This window comes from Camarhynchus parvulus, chromosome Z, assembly GCF_901933205.1.
Source record: "Camarhynchus parvulus chromosome Z, STF_HiC, whole genome shotgun sequence".
In the NCBI taxonomy this organism is placed as follows: domain Eukaryota; kingdom Metazoa; phylum Chordata; class Aves; order Passeriformes; family Thraupidae; genus Camarhynchus; species Camarhynchus parvulus.
The window spans coordinates 31,347,232-31,366,325 of record NC_044601.1 but is presented as its reverse complement, the minus strand read 5'-3'; the positions used below and the strand labels follow the sequence as shown (position 1 = coordinate 31,366,325).

At 42.1% G+C, this 19,094-nt stretch overlaps 1 protein-coding gene across 3 annotated transcripts in view; it reads left to right on the top strand.

Annotated features, from left to right (window-relative positions):
* Positions 1–19,094, top strand: part of ABCA1 (ATP binding cassette subfamily A member 1) — a 100,433-nt gene that overhangs the window by 35,115 nt on the left and 46,224 nt on the right. For all 3 annotated transcript variants that reach the window (XM_030969411.1, XM_030969410.1, XM_030969409.1), the window contains exons 6-7: positions 9,493–9,614; positions 13,609–13,800. In XM_030969411.1, the coding sequence (XP_030825271.1) occupies positions 9,493–9,614; positions 13,609–13,800 (314 nt within the window). The remainder of the gene's footprint in view (positions 1–9,492; positions 9,615–13,608; positions 13,801–19,094) is intronic.

Sequence of the window (19,094 nt, the reverse complement as noted above, 5' to 3'; positions counted from 1 at the left end):
TGAGCTCCTGAAACTACCAAGGCAGGGTCTGTTTGGGACCATCCTGATGTAATGTAGTGTAGTGTCACACTTGAAATGTGAGAGACATGATTTCCAGCTAAAGCTTTGAGTGAATTTGGGCAGTCTTTATTTTTACAGATGCTATTTACTAAGCATCTGTTTTTCAGTCTTTCCTTAAGATTGAGAAAGTTGTTCAATTATTTTGAAGTGCTGTTGTTCAACAGTCTGATTTCTAGTAGTGAAGGGCTTGAATAGTTGCAAAGGTTGCCCTAAGCTAGGCACAGAAAACATAATCTTTTCTTTGGTGCTGAAGTTTGAGGGTTTTATTCCCTTCTGTTGGACTTGAGACTCAAAAGCAAACCCAAACAACTATCCGTAACGGTAACTTTGCAGTGACCAACCAAATTGAAATGTAGGAATCAATCATGGGAGGTTGAAATAATTTGGATGTAGATGTATTTTCAGTGGAAGTAGACAATGTTTCTGGTTAAACTAAGTGCAGTGTAATGATTGGCCTATTGTTGTTAATCTTCAGCATTTTTTGATTTGTTTTACTCTTTGTTCTGAAGGTGGCTTATGCTGCAGTGTGCTGGAATAAGGAGCATTAGGACTTGGCACTACATTCAGAAGTGTAGATCTTCCTTAACATAGGAAAAGTAAGAGCTACTATGATCTGCTGACTGCAGACTTGGTATCTTGCTAAACTTCAGAATCAGTCAGATGTCAGTCAGGTTCCCTGAATTTGTGACAAGTTAGAGGAACAGATAACTGGCAGGATGAGCCTTCACACCCAAGGGAGGGGTAGTTTTTTCTCTTCTCATCAGCCTTTCTGTGTAAGGAGGAACAAATACAAGTGCAGGACAGTCAGGGTGCTTTGATCCTGGAAAGCTCTGCCTGCTGTTTTGCTTAAGGTTCATCATTAGCCATGCCAGTTTAATGGGAGAAGCTCTTCAAAGTGGATAGGTGGTGCTGTGATAATTTTCAAGTAGGAAAATACTGCTGGATACGTTCTGCCTGCTTGTTTTGGCGAGAGAATGATTCTCATATAAATATCTTCTGGTTGCATTTGAACTAGCAGTCTCACTGATACATGCTTACATAGCCAGCTTATGAAACGACTTCTGCTATTAGTAATGCTCATTTGATGTCCAGCCCTGCCTTTTCCAGTGATTTGAATTTCTACTAAATTTACAGTGACTTTCTCAAGTAGAAGGAATTCTAGACAGAGTCCTCCTTGGTCACAGCTTACTCTTTCAACTTCTGCTTGGGTCCATGCATTTTTAATAGCATATTGCCATTGCCATTCCTTGTGTGCTTAGGTTTGCCATTAGAATTGTGGTGGCATGTGGTATGTGACTGGATGTGACCTAGGCATTTGGTTTTGTCTCTCTACTGCTTGGGGTTTTTAAATAGATTTTACTTGATGAGTTCATGTTTTGAAACATCTAAAACCTGCATATTATCCAGGGCATAATATTCCCAGTGCTGTGAAAATCCAGTCTTAACATCAAAGAATTACTTCCTGACCCTGTAGGAGAACCCACCCATCTTGCCCTGAGCTGGGTTTGACCTTCGGAGGGCCTTCTCTGTAGTTTATACCATCCCTGAATTTATTTGGTTTACCACTCCTGAAAATAATTTTGTTGTAATAATGAAGTATTTTTATATCGTCACATCTGTGCTCCATCATCTCTGTAACTGACAAGCCACTTCAGAGCCTTAGAAATTTGTCCTTATTTTGTGAACATTAGCAGTTATAATGCCATGCAATTTGAAGTTCGGCTCAGAATTTACTTCTTAAAGTAATACAATGACTATTCTTAGGGTGTTTCCTTTAAGTCTATTTAATTTTTTTGCACTGTTGGAAGTCTGCATAATTTCTTTCTCCTTTTTTTGTTGGCAAACTCTATTTCATGGTTGTCTGTGCAGATAACAGAATTTGCCTTGCAACAGGGAAAGTCTCGAGAATATCTGTTCTGAGGCACAATGTGGGGCTTAGGGAGGTGGTTGGGTGTGCCCCTCCTTAGGCAGGAGCTCTGCAGGCTGTGTTTGCTGGCAGGGCTGTGGCGACCAGCCTGAGGATTTTTCCTCTGTGCCTTGTGTCTTGGCTTTCTGGTGCAGAGTCTTTCTCTTGTCAAATGTGTCATACAGGAAGAGGGCCTGATGGCCTTTGTACAAAACAATTGCACGAAGGGATGTATTAGCCTTGTGTTTGATGCTGGCTCCCCACACAGGGTAGAGGTGGGATCTTGGCTTAATGGGCTCTGCATGCCTGAAGTAAGTGTACTCCCAGTGAAGACTAGCTGAGGACTGGTTTGTGTATGTGTGTTAGTACATGCTGAGAGCTGTGCTTTCTGCCAGAGTAATTGTTCTGGACTATATTTAAAGCTCTTCCAAGCAAAAATCATAACTTAGAGAGGAATGGAGCTGGTCCTGATGTCACAAGATGAGAGGGAAGATCTGGACCTGTTGCGCAGCATTTCCCTTTCTCTGAGGAGAGATGCTAGCTGGTGGAGACAGATGGCAAGCTACCTCCTCTTTACTCACATCACCATTTGGCATGGCAGATACACGAAGATGATGGACCCTGGGGTGTTCACTTTGGTATTATCTAGTGTCTGCAGAGGCAGCACTGTTTGATGTGTGATGGCTTTCAGGGCTGAGAGCTGTAGCCTGCTGTAAAACAGGTCAGGCCATGGCTACAGAAGGAACAGCACTTTGACTGTGAGCAGATTAGGCGTGTATTTTCACACTAGTTGATCCTGCACAACAGGCCTGCTGAGCTGCTTGATTTCTTGTAAGCAAATTCAGAGTATCGCTGTCCAACTTTTTCAGAAGACAGTTTAGCTCTTGCCAGCATTAATAGGTACACAGGTAGCTCTGAGAGCTATTCTCGCCTCACAGGGGGAAAGCTGCCCCAGACTAAAAGAATAATTAAAACCTAGTGAGTGCTAAAAAAGCCAAGAACCTTAAAAAATATTCCTTTATCATGCTTCTTGGATGTGTTGTCCAAGGTTAGGAGTATTATGAAGTCAGGTGAAAATTTGTTGCCTTGCCCAGCACTGCGAGAAGTTTTGCTTTTCACATTGTCAGTCAGGGTTATTGGCCTGGTAGGGTACAGTGAAGTAGCATGGTTCACCATTAGGAGATTGCTGTTTCCTCTGGATGGTTGTCAGTTTACTCTGGCTGATCATATAGTTACAAATCATTCAGTCTTTGGTTCTGCTGTTGAAATTATTTGAGAGCCCATTTTTATTTTTGTGGAAAGTAGCTTCAAACATCGTTTGTCAATAAATCACAGTGATAGGTAAGGAGTGTGAAAATCAGCCCAGGTGTTCAAGTGCACCTGTCACCTATTCAAGAGGAATACTTCCCAGATAATGAAAAATTAGTACAGACTTCCAGTGTACAAGGTCATTCTGTGGCAGCATTTGGTTTGCCTGCCCTGGTCATCTCACCATGTGAGGGTTTCCTGGAAGACACGTGTCTAGCTAGGATTTTTGTAGTGTTCATGTGTGCTACCAGTAAATGCTCTCACTGCTGGAGCTGGAGGTTCTGCTTGTTGTCTCAGCTTCACCATCTCCATGGGCTTGTGTTGTCCAAATCTCCTGTTTCCAGAAGTATGATCAGTGAAGAAGCAGTGCCCTTGGTGAAGTGGGCCTGTTTGACTAGGGTGCCTTGTGGCCTTGTTCTCCAGTCACACCTCGGCACAGTTTTGCACAGACGTGACAGCCAGCTTTGCAGTCTGACTGGGCCTTCCCTTCCTGTAGAAGTGCAGTTTTACCTGAATGGGGAGCTGTGAATATGGAGTCTTTGAACAGGGACAAGAAAGTACGTTCTTTGCTTGCTTGATATTCTTCCTTGCTTTGCTCCTTCTATTAATTGGTGGAGACAGATGCTGAACTGGGAACCCAATTCTCTTTTTTTGTCTCCTTTGGGCCCTTGTGAAACCTTGCTGATTCTAAAGAGTGAAGCTGAAGTGTCTCATGCCTCATCTTATCTTACTATTTCATCTTGCTGTGACATCTTAGTTGCTGTTACAAAAATTATTGGGTTGCCTTATGAACAGTCTCTGGCAAGAAATAAGGGTCAGAATTTCACACCAGCTTCTGTGTTGTGTTGATATTTGGCTATGATGAATACAGCCTTAGCCAGAGGCTAGCAAGTCGCCCCAACTGCAATGGATATAAATGAAGTAACGTAATTGTTTTCAGTCTTGCATGTTTAATCAGTAGAGAGGAGTCTTCTGATGACAAAAAGCCATGTCTACAGATCAGACATATTGCCCTGCTTTCCTCATAGCTGCTGAATTAACTTAAGGCATGAAGCTGCTTCTCCCCTTCCCTTCATTAGTTTTTTATAGGGAGTTAAGGTATGTGAAACTGGGAAGTAGATCTGGCTGTCACAGTGTTTTCAATGACCTTGTTAGCTTTAAAGTGGCTGAAAACCTGATATATTTTAGATGATGGGCACAAACGCTTTGGGCAGAAACCCCACAAATTAACATGAGGCCTGGTGAGCTTCTTACTCTACAGTGGATTGAGATAACATTGAATTCCATTTGCATGCCTTTTATTTTTAGAACACAGTGTTCAGGATATGAAAAACATAGCTACAGTTTCTGTAGGGTTCTGTTTTCCCACCCTGCTGTTTAATTTTAAAGGACACAGCACCATTAAGTTTCTGGAGGAGGTATCTGTCTTCACAGTGAAAGAAGAAAGAATGGTAGAGAAGTTTGATAGAAGAGTCTTGTCCTGTAACTTGCCCCTAAAAGCTTTTCTTCTTTTCACTTGTCTGTGGATCTTCCCAGTACTGTTGAAAATTTACTGCTTACTATGGGACCTGTTATGATCATACTTGTAGTAGGATCAGCAAATTAAAACTGATACCCAGCCATGGCTTTTCTTGCGCTTTGACCCACCTTTTGAGCTTGGGAAAGTAACTGGGGATGTGTTACTGGAATGAGAAAAATAAAACCCTGTGGCTTTTGGACCACAGATACTTCCTTCACTGCACAATCATGTTCAGCTATGGTCTGTATGGAACTGGAGAGCTGATTTGCTATTTTTTTAATAATGCATATTTTTATTTTGATGTTAATTTTAGTAAGTAATATAGCAAGCACAGAGATTGTTGTTCTTCGCTAATTCATGTGATTGTCTTGAGCTCTTTGAATACATTTTGGGTTTGGGTTTTTTTTGTCACAAAGATTTGATTCTTAAGCAAGGGCTGACTGGCCTACCACTGTGCCCAGGCATAAAGGTTCTGGAAAAGGTTGTCAGTAAAATGTAAATCTTAGGATGTAATAAAGTGTTACAGTAGGAGATGCTCTGCAGTATGAAAATCTGAGAGTTTCTGGTTTTGATGCCTGGAAGGCAGCCCCCAAGGTTCGTTTGAACTGTGTGGAAATGAAGGACAGCTGTGCCTTTTATGAAAACAATATCCATGAAATGCTGCCATGTGTGATTGTCTAATCCTGACTGGTGACTTCAGAGAGCAAGGGACATTTTGTGGTTTAGGCATAAGACCTCCAGGTCTGGGAGTTCTCAATTGTGCTGGAAGCTTCCTTAGTTGACCATATGAAGGATCTTTCTCCCTGTCCCACATGGGATATGGACATCTCTTCTGCTTGTTTCATGTGCAGGGGATGGTCTCCTGTTGCATTGCCATTCTATGTCCAAATTGGAGCTAATTACAGCAAAGGCATTTCAGCCCTTTGCTGTTGGTTTTGGGGGTTATTTGCATGATTTATAAGCAAAAGTCTCTGTTCTCTGCTATTGCTCCCTTGATGTCCGGACTGAAACTGTAAAAGCTGTTTGCCATGGGGAAAAGTTGTCTCAGTATTATTTCTGCTGACTATACCACCACTGAGTCAGCAAGATGGTTCACATCAGTTTTGACAGTCTTTTGAGTGTGTTTGCTCAGTGTGACCTCAAGTTTATCTCCCCATTTGTGCCTAGGGCTTGGCTTTCGTGCTTGGGCTTATGGTTTCAATCAGGAGGACGAACCCTGTGCTGGGGGTGAGGGAGCCTGCAGGAGTGCAGCTCCCTTGGTTTCCTGTTGAAGATAAAGGTGAGGGGCAAGGAAAGGCTGCATGTCCATGTCAAAGTATGTGGAGAGATTGGTCTCCAGTGCATTGTTCTGTGCCTACCAGCTTGCAGTGGCTGACTGTAATGATGCTCTTGGCCACTCTCAAGCAAGAGAGGAGACACGCAAGTTGTATCATGTTTGACCTGACATTTTGTTTTGTATATTTGAGTAACTTGATAATATGTCTAAATTTTTATGGCAGAATAATATTGCAGTAGTAGGCTCGTGGTTGTAAAATGTGTTCTTCCATCCACTCCAGGTGTTTGGATTATTAAGTAACCTTGGTGGTAGCCTTAAGAAGACGTACCTGTTTCTTTTGCTTTCTTTTTTGGAGGGCTTTTTTCCTAAGTAGTGCTCTTTTGTTTCCTTAGGCCCTAGTGGGCAAGCAGTCAGCTTGGATGGGAGTAGCTGTTTTCAAGAGGAAACTTGTGTTAAACCTTGACTTTTTAAGGTTTCCAGAGGGAGAATATAGATGCATTGCAGTGTTCGGTGCTTTCTGTTGTTTCATATGCAAGCTGTTATGGATGCCTCCATAACTGAGAGGGGTTACATAAGACACTGACCCACAAGTCGTGGAAGTAGGACCAGATGAGGTGGGGGAGAAAATGCATGGTACAAAAGGCTGGCTGTGTGCTTAAGACACTGCAGCCAGGACTGTGGTGTTGGGATTTGGTCCCTTGGTCTCACAGAGCTTTCACGTGTGGTCTTGGATAGTGATCATGGCTTCACGGTCAGCTGTCTGGAAGCCAAACACTGCCCCATTGTTCTGGTAACCTTGTTCTGTTTCCTTCATGGTTTACTCCAAATGATGGTGAAAACTCGTTCAGGTGTTCGTAGGAGTTCCTTGGAAGGCTGCACTGATTTTCAGCAAATTCTAGTGCTAAGTGAGTCTGAAAATGCTTGGCGTGACAAAAAAGGCAAGGGATGAATGCTCTGCTAATGCTGGGCTGGTTAATTACAGCTGTGAAAGATGGTGACTCTTTGTTACTCCCCCTCATGATTACAGGCAGGTCAGCAGGAATCTCAGTGTAGTTCAGATTGTATTCCTGCAATTGCCTATAGAATATGTCCCTGACCAAGAAAATCATGCCTCCATGTGGGAAAAAACCTCAAAGCCAAACTCAGATAAAACAGACTAGCCAAACCAAAATGCAATACATCACTGAGGAAACAGAAAAGTGCTTGGCTACTATTTTTTTTCTTTCCATATGGCATGTGGTCCTTTAAGAGAAGCCTGAAAAATATCTTAAGTAGGGGCAGATTCAATGAAAAAGCTTGCAAACATCTGATCTCTGCATGCCATTATGCCTTCAGTCAGTCCCCCCTTTGTCCATCTGACTTTCTGAATAGTTGATGATCTCACCAAAAAATAAATAAGCTGCAGAAGTGTTTAGGGATTTTGGCACATGTAGAAAGTAACCAAGGAATCGGGGTGGGGGAAGTTTTTTCTCCACTTGCAGTGAAGCAGGGTGCTTTAGCCTCTTCTGGAAAGAGAAGGACTGTTTCATGTTATTGCAGGAGCCAGATATTTCCCCAGCCTTTTCCTAGGCAGGGAGTGGAGGTGATGGTAGATTTTGCTAGTGGGGTTCAAGTGGGGCGTTTGCACAGCATGCTCAAAACCAGCATATTCATGAGTGGTCCTGGTGCGTGGGAGAGAGGAAGGGGAGGGAGACACTTTTGCCCCAGAGTAACCTCCGCCTTGCCTCAGCTGAGGCGGGTGATTTACTTTTTCGTGTGGAACAAAAAGGCAACGGGGAATTTGTAACTGGATATGTAGATGAAGGAGCAATGACCGTCAGTAACCCCGTGCTGCAGGAGCAGAGCACGTGGTTCCTCCCCTTGCCGGCTCCTCCGCAGGATCAGCCTGGGAGGCAGAAGTGGCACCCGAACCGCAGAGTCTCCCTGTCACCTCCAGTGGCACCCTGAGTGCACACCATTCTTCTTCATGTTGGGGCCCATTAGTGGCAGTATCACCTGCCCAAGCTAAACCAAAGCCAACCAACAAAAAAAACCCCAAAAAAGCAAAAAAAACCAAAACACAAACCCCCCCCAACAAACAAACAAAAACAGAAAAAAAACCAACCCCAAAAACAAACAAGCAAAATCGCAACCAAAACACAAAATAACCAAGCGAAATCATAAAACCCCTCCTGTATAGGAGGTGGGGGAAAAGGTTGTTACAGCTGTCCCCTATAGGAGGATAAAGGTACAAGCCCCTGATTCCTCCATATCATTACTTTCTCTTTAGGGGTCATTGTTTTCAACTATTTGCTCTGGGTTGCAGCATCCTGTCTTCCTAAAGTAGAAAATACAGCATGACACCTAGCTAGTTGTACCTCAGTCTGGAAATCTTCGCTCTGGTAAATTCTGTAGGACTTGGTCTCTCACCTCTTCCTGGCGTAGGTGTTTTGCTCATCACTTCTTGTTTAAGCATTATGGAGATAGAATTGTCCTCTCTCTCTCTTAAAGAAAACAGCAACAAAAACCAAACCAAATCTACTAAACACTGCTCTCTGTCCCGCCCCCCCCCCCAAAAAAACCCCAACCAAACCACAAAACAAAGAAACCAAAAACAAAAAACCAAAACAACTACCAAATAAAAAAAAAAGCCACAAAAAACCAAACCCACACACAAAATTCAAGAAAACAACCCAAAACAGTGTCAGCTCTGAGCATCAGCTTCTAAAAGATCCAGTTTTGGTCGACTTTAGGTGGATTATTATTTCCAGATGGTTTCCCTTTGCTGTGATGTAGGTACAAATTTGTTTCAAAGTCAAGAGCTGAAACACTGATGGCTTGAGAAGGTGAAGCACTTGGGAAAGAAAATGGAAATAATGCTACAAATGTATTTTTTAATTCCAAGTAGCTAAGATTGTTTCCTAGATCTGTGATTCAGTATCATACCTGTGTGTCTGCATATGTCAGACTTTGAAATTAATGATAGAGTACATCAGCTGTTAAAATAATTAACTCAAGGCTAGTAAATCCCTTAGTGGTCCATGCACCAGCTCAGTCCCATGTTCAGTAACAACACAGGGATTAAGTGCTAATGCTGTAGTAGGTTTCAGATCAAGGGAGCAACTTGGTATGCCTTGCTTCTATGTATGTATGAGCAAATTGACCTGAAGTAATGATGCTAATGAGAGTTGGTTTTGAAGGTTGATTGCTTTTTTTGTTGTTGATTTGGGGTTTTATTTGAGACCAGGACATCATGGGTTGATATTTGTGAAGCCTGCCAAGTTTCAGAGCCCTTTACCAGCAGCTCCTCTTTCTTTTGCGCTATGGTTTGTGTAATTCCCTCTCCCCTATTTATCAGCTTGACTTTTCCTGTTCAGTGCTCTCACATGAGTTTCCTTTTGGCTTTGCCGTGACCAGAATTTTGCTTGTTTTGTCATTTTCCAGACTTGAAACTTCGGGATTTCCTGATTGAGAATGAGACATTCTCTGACTTCCTCCATCATAATGTGTCCATGCCATCATCTGCCGTAGAGGGGCTACTGGATGCAGGGGTCAACCTCCAGCAGGTAAAGAGTACTTTCAGCTCCTAACATAATGCTTATCTATTGTTTGTTTAGCTGCAGTGCCAAGATCCACAGTGCTGGACCCCTCTGCTATGTGCTGCAGAAACAGAGGAAAATGTATTCCCTGCTTGTGTCTTCCTTCTTGACCTCAATTTACTGTCTTATTTGATTTTAAGCTGTAAAAGGACACTGGGAACATAAGTAAATGTTTTGACCTGCATAAGAGAATAGTACCCTCAGGCTAAACTGAATTTCTTCCTTCCTCTTTTTTTAAAAAAATGGAAGTAAAGCATTAATTAAGCTGCTAGCCATGCCCTGACTGTTTTCAGCCACTCAGCCTGGACTGGAGCAGGGTTTCTAGGTCTTGCTCTGCCTTACATTCCTGTGCAGCAGAAGGAGCTCTACTTTTAGGTTTGTGGCCAATGCATTAAGACAGATATATTGTAAATTACATAGCACAAGAGTCCTGCTATCCTGGGTGCTCCATGATTGCAGTCACAAACATAGCGAGTGGTGACAGTGGGCTCGAGCCCCTTCATGAGATGGCTGTCATTGTCAAGCTTGTAACATGTTTTTTGCTAGGCTAGATGAATTGAGCCACCAGTATCCTTTCTAATGCAGAAGTCAGAACAGACTTCAAAGGAAGACCCAGCGTTCTCTTGAAAGAATAAAAAAGTTGGTATGCAAAAGGAGGAGGAAATCTGTTTTGATCGTCAATTCCATATCGGATCTCTTATTGAAGTGGAATGGATTAATTGTCCTTTTAGTCTTTGTTTTCCTGTAGTTACAGATGCTGTCCCTCTTTGCACACATTGTCTTGTTCTTCAGTGAATTCTTTTAAGCCATTTGTTTTAGTGCGGTTTGATAAGTTATCCTACAAGTTAAGGATACATTCTAATAAAAAAAAAGTAAAGCAGAGAAAAAATTCTTACCCATTTTAGGCTTCAAGCTTTGTTTTACTTGAAAATAATTAGATTAAGACAGAATCACCCTACAGATGGTCCTGGGAGGGTAACTGGCAGACTGCAGCAACAGCATTCTTATCATTCTCCCTAAGTTAGTGGAGAGGCAAAAAGATTTTTCAGACAGGCAAAAACCGCAAAAAACCTCACTGTGCATTGTGCGACTGCCATTCTGTATTGGTTGTATAGGGAAGTGGAAGGAGGAAAAAAGCTTAGCTTTTATCTAAATAATGTGTCTGAAGGGTGGTGAAAGACTGGTCAGTAACCTTATTCTTCCTTGAATGCTTCAGGCTGTGCTCTTGTGTAATTCTTGAGCAGATTCTGCTAAGGCGCTGAGAGTGATGCTACTAAGTCATAACAGCATTCTGTGCTTAGGGACAGCAAGAAGAGCTAATCTTAGCACCAGGATGTTAAACTGCAGAGCAGAGCAGTGGCCCACAAAATTTTCTATGAGCAATTTTCTAATACAGATGGTAACTAGAGATGCAGACCTCTCCCTTACTGCAGAAGGACTTTATCTGACTCACAAAATGGACATCTTTGATTTCACTGGAGATCTGGTTTGGAGATCTGACCTCACTGCTGAGCTGCTTAGTGACTTCAGTATTAATAGGCAGTATTTTTTAGGTCTCTGAATGAGTGGGTCGCAACTTCATTCAGAAGTCATGTGGTAAAAGGGCCTATCCAGAGTATGCCAACCTTTTGCAGCAAATACAGCCTGCTTCTGCTGTCTGTTGGTGCCTGGGGTTGTTCAGTAAGGCCAGAAGTTATGCTACACAATCAAGTAAGGAACTGGAGTCTCCAAGGAGATGGGGACTGTTCACTGCTGTTACTGTAATGACAGCACTCCCGTATGTCCAGCAGGGTTGTGTATCTGGCATACTGAAATTAGTGCAAAGAGATCAAAGCGACCAAAGCCTTGTCTTGATGGACATGTTACTTCCTGGGGCTGAGTGGCTTGGCCTTGTGTTTTTCCAGTTGTGGTAGGTGTGCTCAGAAGGGTGTGGGATTTGGAAGATGCTTGGGTCAGCAGTGGGCAGGCAGCTGTGTAATCAAGCCTGGTATGCTGCAGTTGTCCAGGTGTGGCGAGACAGTTCTTGTGTGGGAGGTGGGAATAGGTCCTGTCCCTCTGAAAAGTTGAAGGCGCAGCGAGGTCCTGGGCCAGTGCTGCAGCATGATGCATTGCCTATCAGTGAAGAGTAAATAGTAATGGCCAGTGCATATTCTGCTTGGAACAAATCTCTGTTTCATGAAGCAGGAAAAGTCCCAAGGAGAGAATTATATGACATGTAAGGACAGAACAATTACCTATGACTACTTTCAGGTGTGAGCCTGGCATTTTGAGAGTCCTTAGGGGACTAAACCTGTCATTTAAGATGTATTTTGCCTGCTGAAGACACCATGGGTTCAGATGACTGCAAATGGTTAGAGAACTTGCTGACTTGGGGAGACTAGGTACTTTAGGATGGATAGATAGGATGTTTTTTGTAAGGTCTCATGCTCTGGATGTCAGTGCTTGAAAAGGGCAGCTTCTCACCAAAAGAGCCTAAACTCTGTGTGAAAAAGGTGGACATTTTCAGAGTGGTGGAAGGTTGATCATCTTCACTCACTTTTTGTGAGTGAACACTGAGGCACTGGGAGTCGCTGTTTTTTCTATATGGTCCAACCTGGAAAGCTTGTTCTGGGAGTGTTATTTCAGTGCCCCACAAATATCTCCTTTTCAGCATGACTATAACATTAGTAGTAGTATCTCTACTGGCAAGAAAAAAAGCACTCCAAATTTTAAAAAGGCAAATCTTCTGATGTCAGAGCTGTGTGGCATTGAAAGATCTGATTTTTGGCATATGGATACGGGCCAAAGTTAAAGGTTTGTTATGAGTATGGCATTAAAAATCCCTTCTCTCTCCTGTCAGTTCAATTTGCTTGTTTCCTGAATGTAATGCAGTTTTCCCCCCTGATTGTGCATACCCCTTTGGTTTTGACAGATGAAAAGTTTCAGACTTACTAGCCTGGTTCAGGAGCTGCTAACTCTTCTGGAATGTAGATCAATCCTCTTTAGTTGTTGTAAGTTGGGCAATGCACTTATGAAATGACAGAAAGAAGAAATTAAGTATACAGTTGTTGTTACCTGTGCATTTACAGTAAAATGGTTCCATCTGTCTAGCCCCGAGGCAAACCAAAGTTTCTTTTCAATAGTAGACTCTGGATTTTTCCTTGTTTATCACCTTTGAGAAGTATGCAGCTTTTTGGCATGGACTCCATTGTTCAGCAAAGATGAAGCTGGTAACTGACCTTATTAAAAGAATTTGTTTATCAGGTCTGAAACAGTCTGGTGATAACTCAGAGGGATTTTATCAATTTCGTTAATAAGGTGATTGCATGTGGATTAGGAAACATTATTGACAAGGAAACCATTACCTTAAGAAAAATATGCCTAGACTCTAGGATCTTATCTCATTTGTTGCAGCCAGTAAGATAACTTTTTTTTTTGCTGATACATTGTCTGCTCAAAAACACTGTAAAACGTTTGTCTCAGCAGTTAGTGAGTACATACTTCAGAGTTAAGGGAGATGATTTTGACTCATTTCTGCATAGAAAATGTGGCTGGCAGATATGTCTAAGTAGTTTGGGACATAGGTCTTTTGCCCTTCACGTAGATTTGCCAGACTTGTATCTGGTCACAAGCCTTGTTTTTTTCAATGTGGCTCATTTCCCAGAAAACTGAACGTTAGGCAATGCATGTACCCTTGGTTGGAGGAAATGGCTGCTGTGAAGGACAGGATCGCAGCTGCTTTGTGCATATTTGCAGGAGAGTGAAGAGGGACCTGCCTCCCCCAGGGCTTCTCTCCCATGTTCTCGGCTGGGAAGGATTTTTCTTGGAACTGAGTTGCATATGAATAACGGCTGCTCAGCCTGTAGGGAAGAATGCCACCTCACCTTTATCTGGAAATGTTATGAATGGCTTGCTTTGTTGAGCAATAACCAATTTTTTTGTTGAAGTTTTACATGAAGGCATGCTTTTCCCACTTTCATAGGTCATTGTGTCTGGTTATCGAATGCGACTGAGAGATCTCTGCAATAGCTCAACATCATCTGAATTTCTAATGATCCAAAATCAGACGGCAACCATAGATTCTGAAGCCTTCATTTGCACCTTGTCAAAGGAAAAACTCCATGCAGCTGAGCAAGTCTTCCGTGCTAACCTGAATCCTTTGAAGCCTCTTCAGGTGAGTTCACTGGCTGCACCAGTGAGTGTCTGTCGTTGACACAGTGACATTTTCCATGTCTTTCATTCTAGGAACTCATCCCTGCATTTCCAGAACTGCTTAGAGGCAATTAGAAATGAGAAGGATGGTTACTCTTCATCATGGGAGCATGAACAACATGCTTCTTCCTGTCATTGTTATCCTTCCTGTTCAGTCTGCTACTTGCACAGCACAAGTGTGTGGGGTCTGTAGTTCAGTTTGTCAAGAGGAAAGTCTTTATGCTCCAGAGTAACAGTCTCTTGGTTGTCCTTGTGTTTTAGTCAAATGTTGTATCTTGGCTGGAATGAGTCCAACTATAAGCCTGACTTTGCTGAGTGCTAAAACTACTGCTCTCTGCCCTTAGCACGGGGCCACTGAGTACAGAAGTTTCTAGCCACTGACGGGCCACAACCTTTAAGCAAGTTTAAATCATATGAAGCAGAGTCAAGTTTTAAAGTCCTGTTTCAAAAATCAACCAATGGAATGGGTATTGGGGAAAGAATTCATTGAACTTCAAGAAAATATATTATTTACAGAGTAACTGGAGACTAGAGTAGACTTGGATCTAGACTTGGATCTAGGAAAATCCAATAGTGTTTTGCTACAGATCTGCAATATCTGTTAAAATATGGAAGTTTGAGGAATTCAGTGCTAGAAATGACAGTAGAGTGAAGAAGGGACCACAGAACCAACTCTGTTCCCCACTAAAACAAATATTCTTTTGTCTGCTGTGTGAGATTTCAGATTTGGTGAGTCTTTCAGTACTCAAAGTCATGTACCACTTGCTTGGCTTTGTCCCCAGTCAAAGAGGGTCATTATCAAGCACTGGAATCATATTTCTCTCCTGCACACTGTGTCTCAGTCAGTGACTTCTTCTCTCCACAGCTCATCATCTGCTTTCCACGTGTCCTCCATCTGCACTTTGTCTTTGCTGCTGGAAGAGCAAGACAACCCATAAGCAATAAGAGATGGGGTGACAGCACTAAAATCATAACAGAGATGGGCTGTTTGGAGAGGACTCACTATAACTTCTCTACTTGTCTTCAGTTGTATATGTATATGCACATATATACATAATTTACATTAAACCATTCAGAGGTGCTAGAATTCTGGGATCTGAGGGGGCTGAAAATAGCCAGCTATTGTACCACTCAGAATTGGTTTTTTGGGCCCTGTGGAGACTGTCTTGCTTTTCTTATTTATGGAAGCTTCTGCAGCTTAGCTGACAGAAGCAGATATTGAGTGTCTGTGTTTTAGGTCTATATTGTTTGTGGGTGAAAGGAAACACTCAGAAGCCACTTTGTGCCTCTTGGCAACAGCAGTATAGATTTAAGACATTATGTGCAGCTTTGGGGGGCTTCTGAGAAGCTGGCTCACGATCTTGTCGTTAAGGGGAAAAAAAGCAGGAGTGCGGAAGCCAGCAGTTCTAAACCTGCTGTTGTTTGGTAAAGGTCCGCAGTTTTCCTCAGAAGTGTGTCACAGTGTATCTGGTAGTTAAGTTGCTGTAATGCATCAGTGAGTGAAACAAAAACTAACTGGTTTCAATGTGGCCAGACAAAATGGATAAATTAACTGTAGGATCACAAGCAACACATTTGAAACTTAGTGTCTTTAGAGGCTAAAAAGTGCCCTGACCTGCAGTAACATCCTTGAACAAAGACGGAACTTTCTCCTCGTGAACAAAGGAGGCTTTTGACGCAGCTTATTGAAGGCATCATGTGTCAAATCTTGGACATGCACACTGAATATAGCATGCTCTGTATCTACTACAGAGTCTGTAAACCAATGCCAGCAATTTGTCAAGTTTTTGGGGGTTTTTTTGTTTTTGTTTTGGTTTTTTGGTTTTTTTTTTTTTTGTTTTTGTTTTTTGTCTGAATCCCTTTGATGTACTTCACAGCAAGGCATTTCAGTAAACAAAGTAAGGGCCAAGTCAAATGCAGGTGCAACAGTAATTTGGAGACAGGTTTTTCGCTTATGTGATTGGACATGGGCTTCACTGATTGCGCTGTTTTGTGATTTATGGGGAGGCAGCATCTTAGTACAAGGAGGTTAATACAAGGGCTTGCAACTGTGTGCAAGAACTCTGTAAATTCAACACCAAGGGCTTGAATTGTAAACTGGAAATTTGTGCCTTTCTGATATCTGGACAGTTAAGTGGCTACAGTTTCTTGAAATGTCTTAATACATATGACTTAGCCTGACATCCACCTGCTTGTTTTTTTCCCCACTTCATTCCTGTTTGTTATTCCCTCTGCAAGATGATGCAGTAAATTTCATCATGGAATTGATCCGGATTAAAAATGGCTGACCTGATTGTATGTTTACACAAATATTTATGCTAAAACATGAGGAGGAGTGTGCAAGATTTAGAGCCCTATGATCAGGGAGTGAGTGTGTGGGCTGAGACCCTGATGATAACACTCAGTTCTGCTGGCTTAAATGTGTGTGCATTTGCAGCTTCAGGGAAATGCTAAGTGTTCTAAGTAGCTCTCAAAAATGTAGTAATTACTAGTAAATTATGGACAGATCAGGGTTTTAAAACATAAAGCGCATGCATGATGAAATGCATGACCTCTAAATGTCGCAGCACTGTTTTTATAAAAAGAAAGACAAGGAATAAACATTTTACGTACATGCTCCTCAGTTCTATCCAGTATGCATTGAGTGTTGCCCGAAGGACAGTGATACAGTTAAAACAAGAATTTCTAAATAAAATTTCACACTAGGATTCTAGTTCTGTCTCTGATCTTTTGTATTGCATGGATTTAGCCTGTTCTGTAGGATGCAAAAACAGAGCCAAGCACATGGAAGTATGGTAGGGAGGTTAAAGTCTGTGTCCTTACTCTTTTTCTTGTAAGAACCTACTTGAGGCAGGCTGTTCAAATCAAAACTCAGCAGAAAGTCTGGATGTGATCATGGGGCACCAAGGTGGAGGATCAACTTTCCTTCTGAGTGTTCACTCCATGAGATGGAAAAAGTGTTTCAAAAAGTCCCTACTCCATGGCCCATGTCTTAATCGGCATCCATTCTCTGAAGGCTTTTGACCAACAATACTATAGGACATAGCTTATTGTACAAGCCCCTTGTGGACACATAATCTCTTCTTGAGGCTTGCCTTGCACTGACTGAGCGAGACTGAGGCAGGAGAAGCTGGTTTGAGAACAGCAGTGAAGCATATGACTGCATATTATATATGATTTCATGCATGCAAATTTCCTTCCTGGCTTTCTCCTCGTGGTTGGCCAGCAATTGTCCCCTAGCGGAACTATGCAGTTTGGGAAAGGCTAACAAGAGCAATGGCAATAAGTTCCCAGCCATTACCACACAGTGGAGTGGGACATTTCTGTCTGTCTTATATCATAGAAGTACCTGTTTTTATATCCTTCTGCAAATCTCCCCAGTTTTGAATGTAATTTGGTGGGCAAAGGTTAAATGATAATTCAGATTGCGCCTGTGGGATTTCATCTCTCAGACAGCACTGCCTAATAAGGGCTTTGCACTACTCACTTCCAGTGGTATGGATCTGTAATAAGCCATAAATATGCTGTGGCTTGTCTACTACAGTGGTCCTTGAAAGACTGTGGGTGAGCACATGAAAATCCAATTGTTTCTTTTTCCCTCTGTAATATGGGTGGTATTTTGTCAAATGGCTAGCATGAATTAAGCATTAGATAATAAATGCATTGCAGTTGAAAAATGGTTTTTAGAAAAGATCTCCTGATGTAAATATATGCTACAACTGAATTCATAGCTTTCCTTCGTCTTTTGAGAGTGTTTTCAGTCAAGTACAATGATATCGTCCTTTTAAACAGTGGAGGTTTGAGGCTTCCACTCTCAGGAAACAAGAGCAGAAGCTTAAAGCATGTGATTTTTCTGCAGAGGCCAGTGGAAAGTTTCTGGTAAGACCAGTATAAAGCTGTAATAACTATTTCAAAACAAATGTGGCAGAGTTATCTTCATTAAGGAGAAACAGTCAGCTGTATGATGCAGACTGAATTTTGGCTGAATGCTTTGACTTCCCAACACTTGAAGCCCATGCATTCTCATGTTTGTTAAATCAGATTTGTCCATCTCCCATAAGTGTCATTTGAATTTATTCAAGGCTTGTCCTTCAACTCTAGCCATCTCAGGTATTTGTCACTAGAGCAAATCTTGCAGCCTGCCCATACAAGCACACAGAGTCCCCCCCAGTGCACTCAGTACTTCAAGAGTATTATGATATTGGCTGCCCCAAAAGACAAATTTAGTGACTTTCTAGCCACTACCACAGTAATTGTAGAGGGCAGTTGTGTTCAAAACCTGCCAGATGTTTGTCTTTCCACAGTGTGCCTAGAACAGACAGGTGATGTTTTTGCAGCACATTGCCAGTAAATGAGTCATTGCCCTTCCCAGCCCCTAGATGTTGTGTGAGTATCTGATAAAGACAGTCCTACAGTAGGAACAGTCTTCCTGGATATACTCTGGATCTAGAGGTTTCTTATTAATGGAATTAACTACTTAGTGAGTCACTACAAAGATGTATATTACAGGGAAATTAATGACATGTTCATCTGTTCAAAGACTGGCCCTTGTGACTGATCTTTTGTTATTGTCTCTGGTCGTGACTTATGAGAGGCTTCCTGAGTGGGCTTTGAGGTTGAAGAAGGGGTAGAGAGAGTAAAGCTTCCTCCATATAAATGGTACTATTGCAAGTTCTGGTGAGAAATGATCTTCAAATAATACGAGTTTGTTAGGGAGGAAAGGTCAGGGTGCTGTGGTATGAAAGGATAGATGGATACTCCTCACATTTCAGAGTAAGGTTTGCAAGCTCCTTGAATCGCCTAAGATGTACAAGGCAAAAGTCCTGTTAGGCTCAGTGTCCTTGACTTATAATCCATCAGTGGCCCTGAATGGAGGCATGTGAAAGGATGCAGCCACTGGGCAAGCACATAACATTTCTTCAGTGTAATGTGCTGTTCTTCAGTAGCTTGCAACCCAGACTTTCTCATGTGCTGATGGAATCTTGTTGTTTATTAGCATTTGGTAAGATTGTTATGTTCAATTTGTTCTTTTGAGTCTTTCTCAAACTCACAATACTTTCAGCATTGTGTAGAGTCTACTGATTTTTTTTTTCTGTTTTGACTAAGTTGCATATGCAGAAGCTCCTTTAGTTTTGTTTTAAACTGATCATTTCACTGGAAGTTTTCTAGCTCTGTATGACGAGGCACAGAAGGCAGTCATCCCACTACCATTCCTCATCTCACTTGTAAGTCTACAGACCTTTGTCATAACCTCTG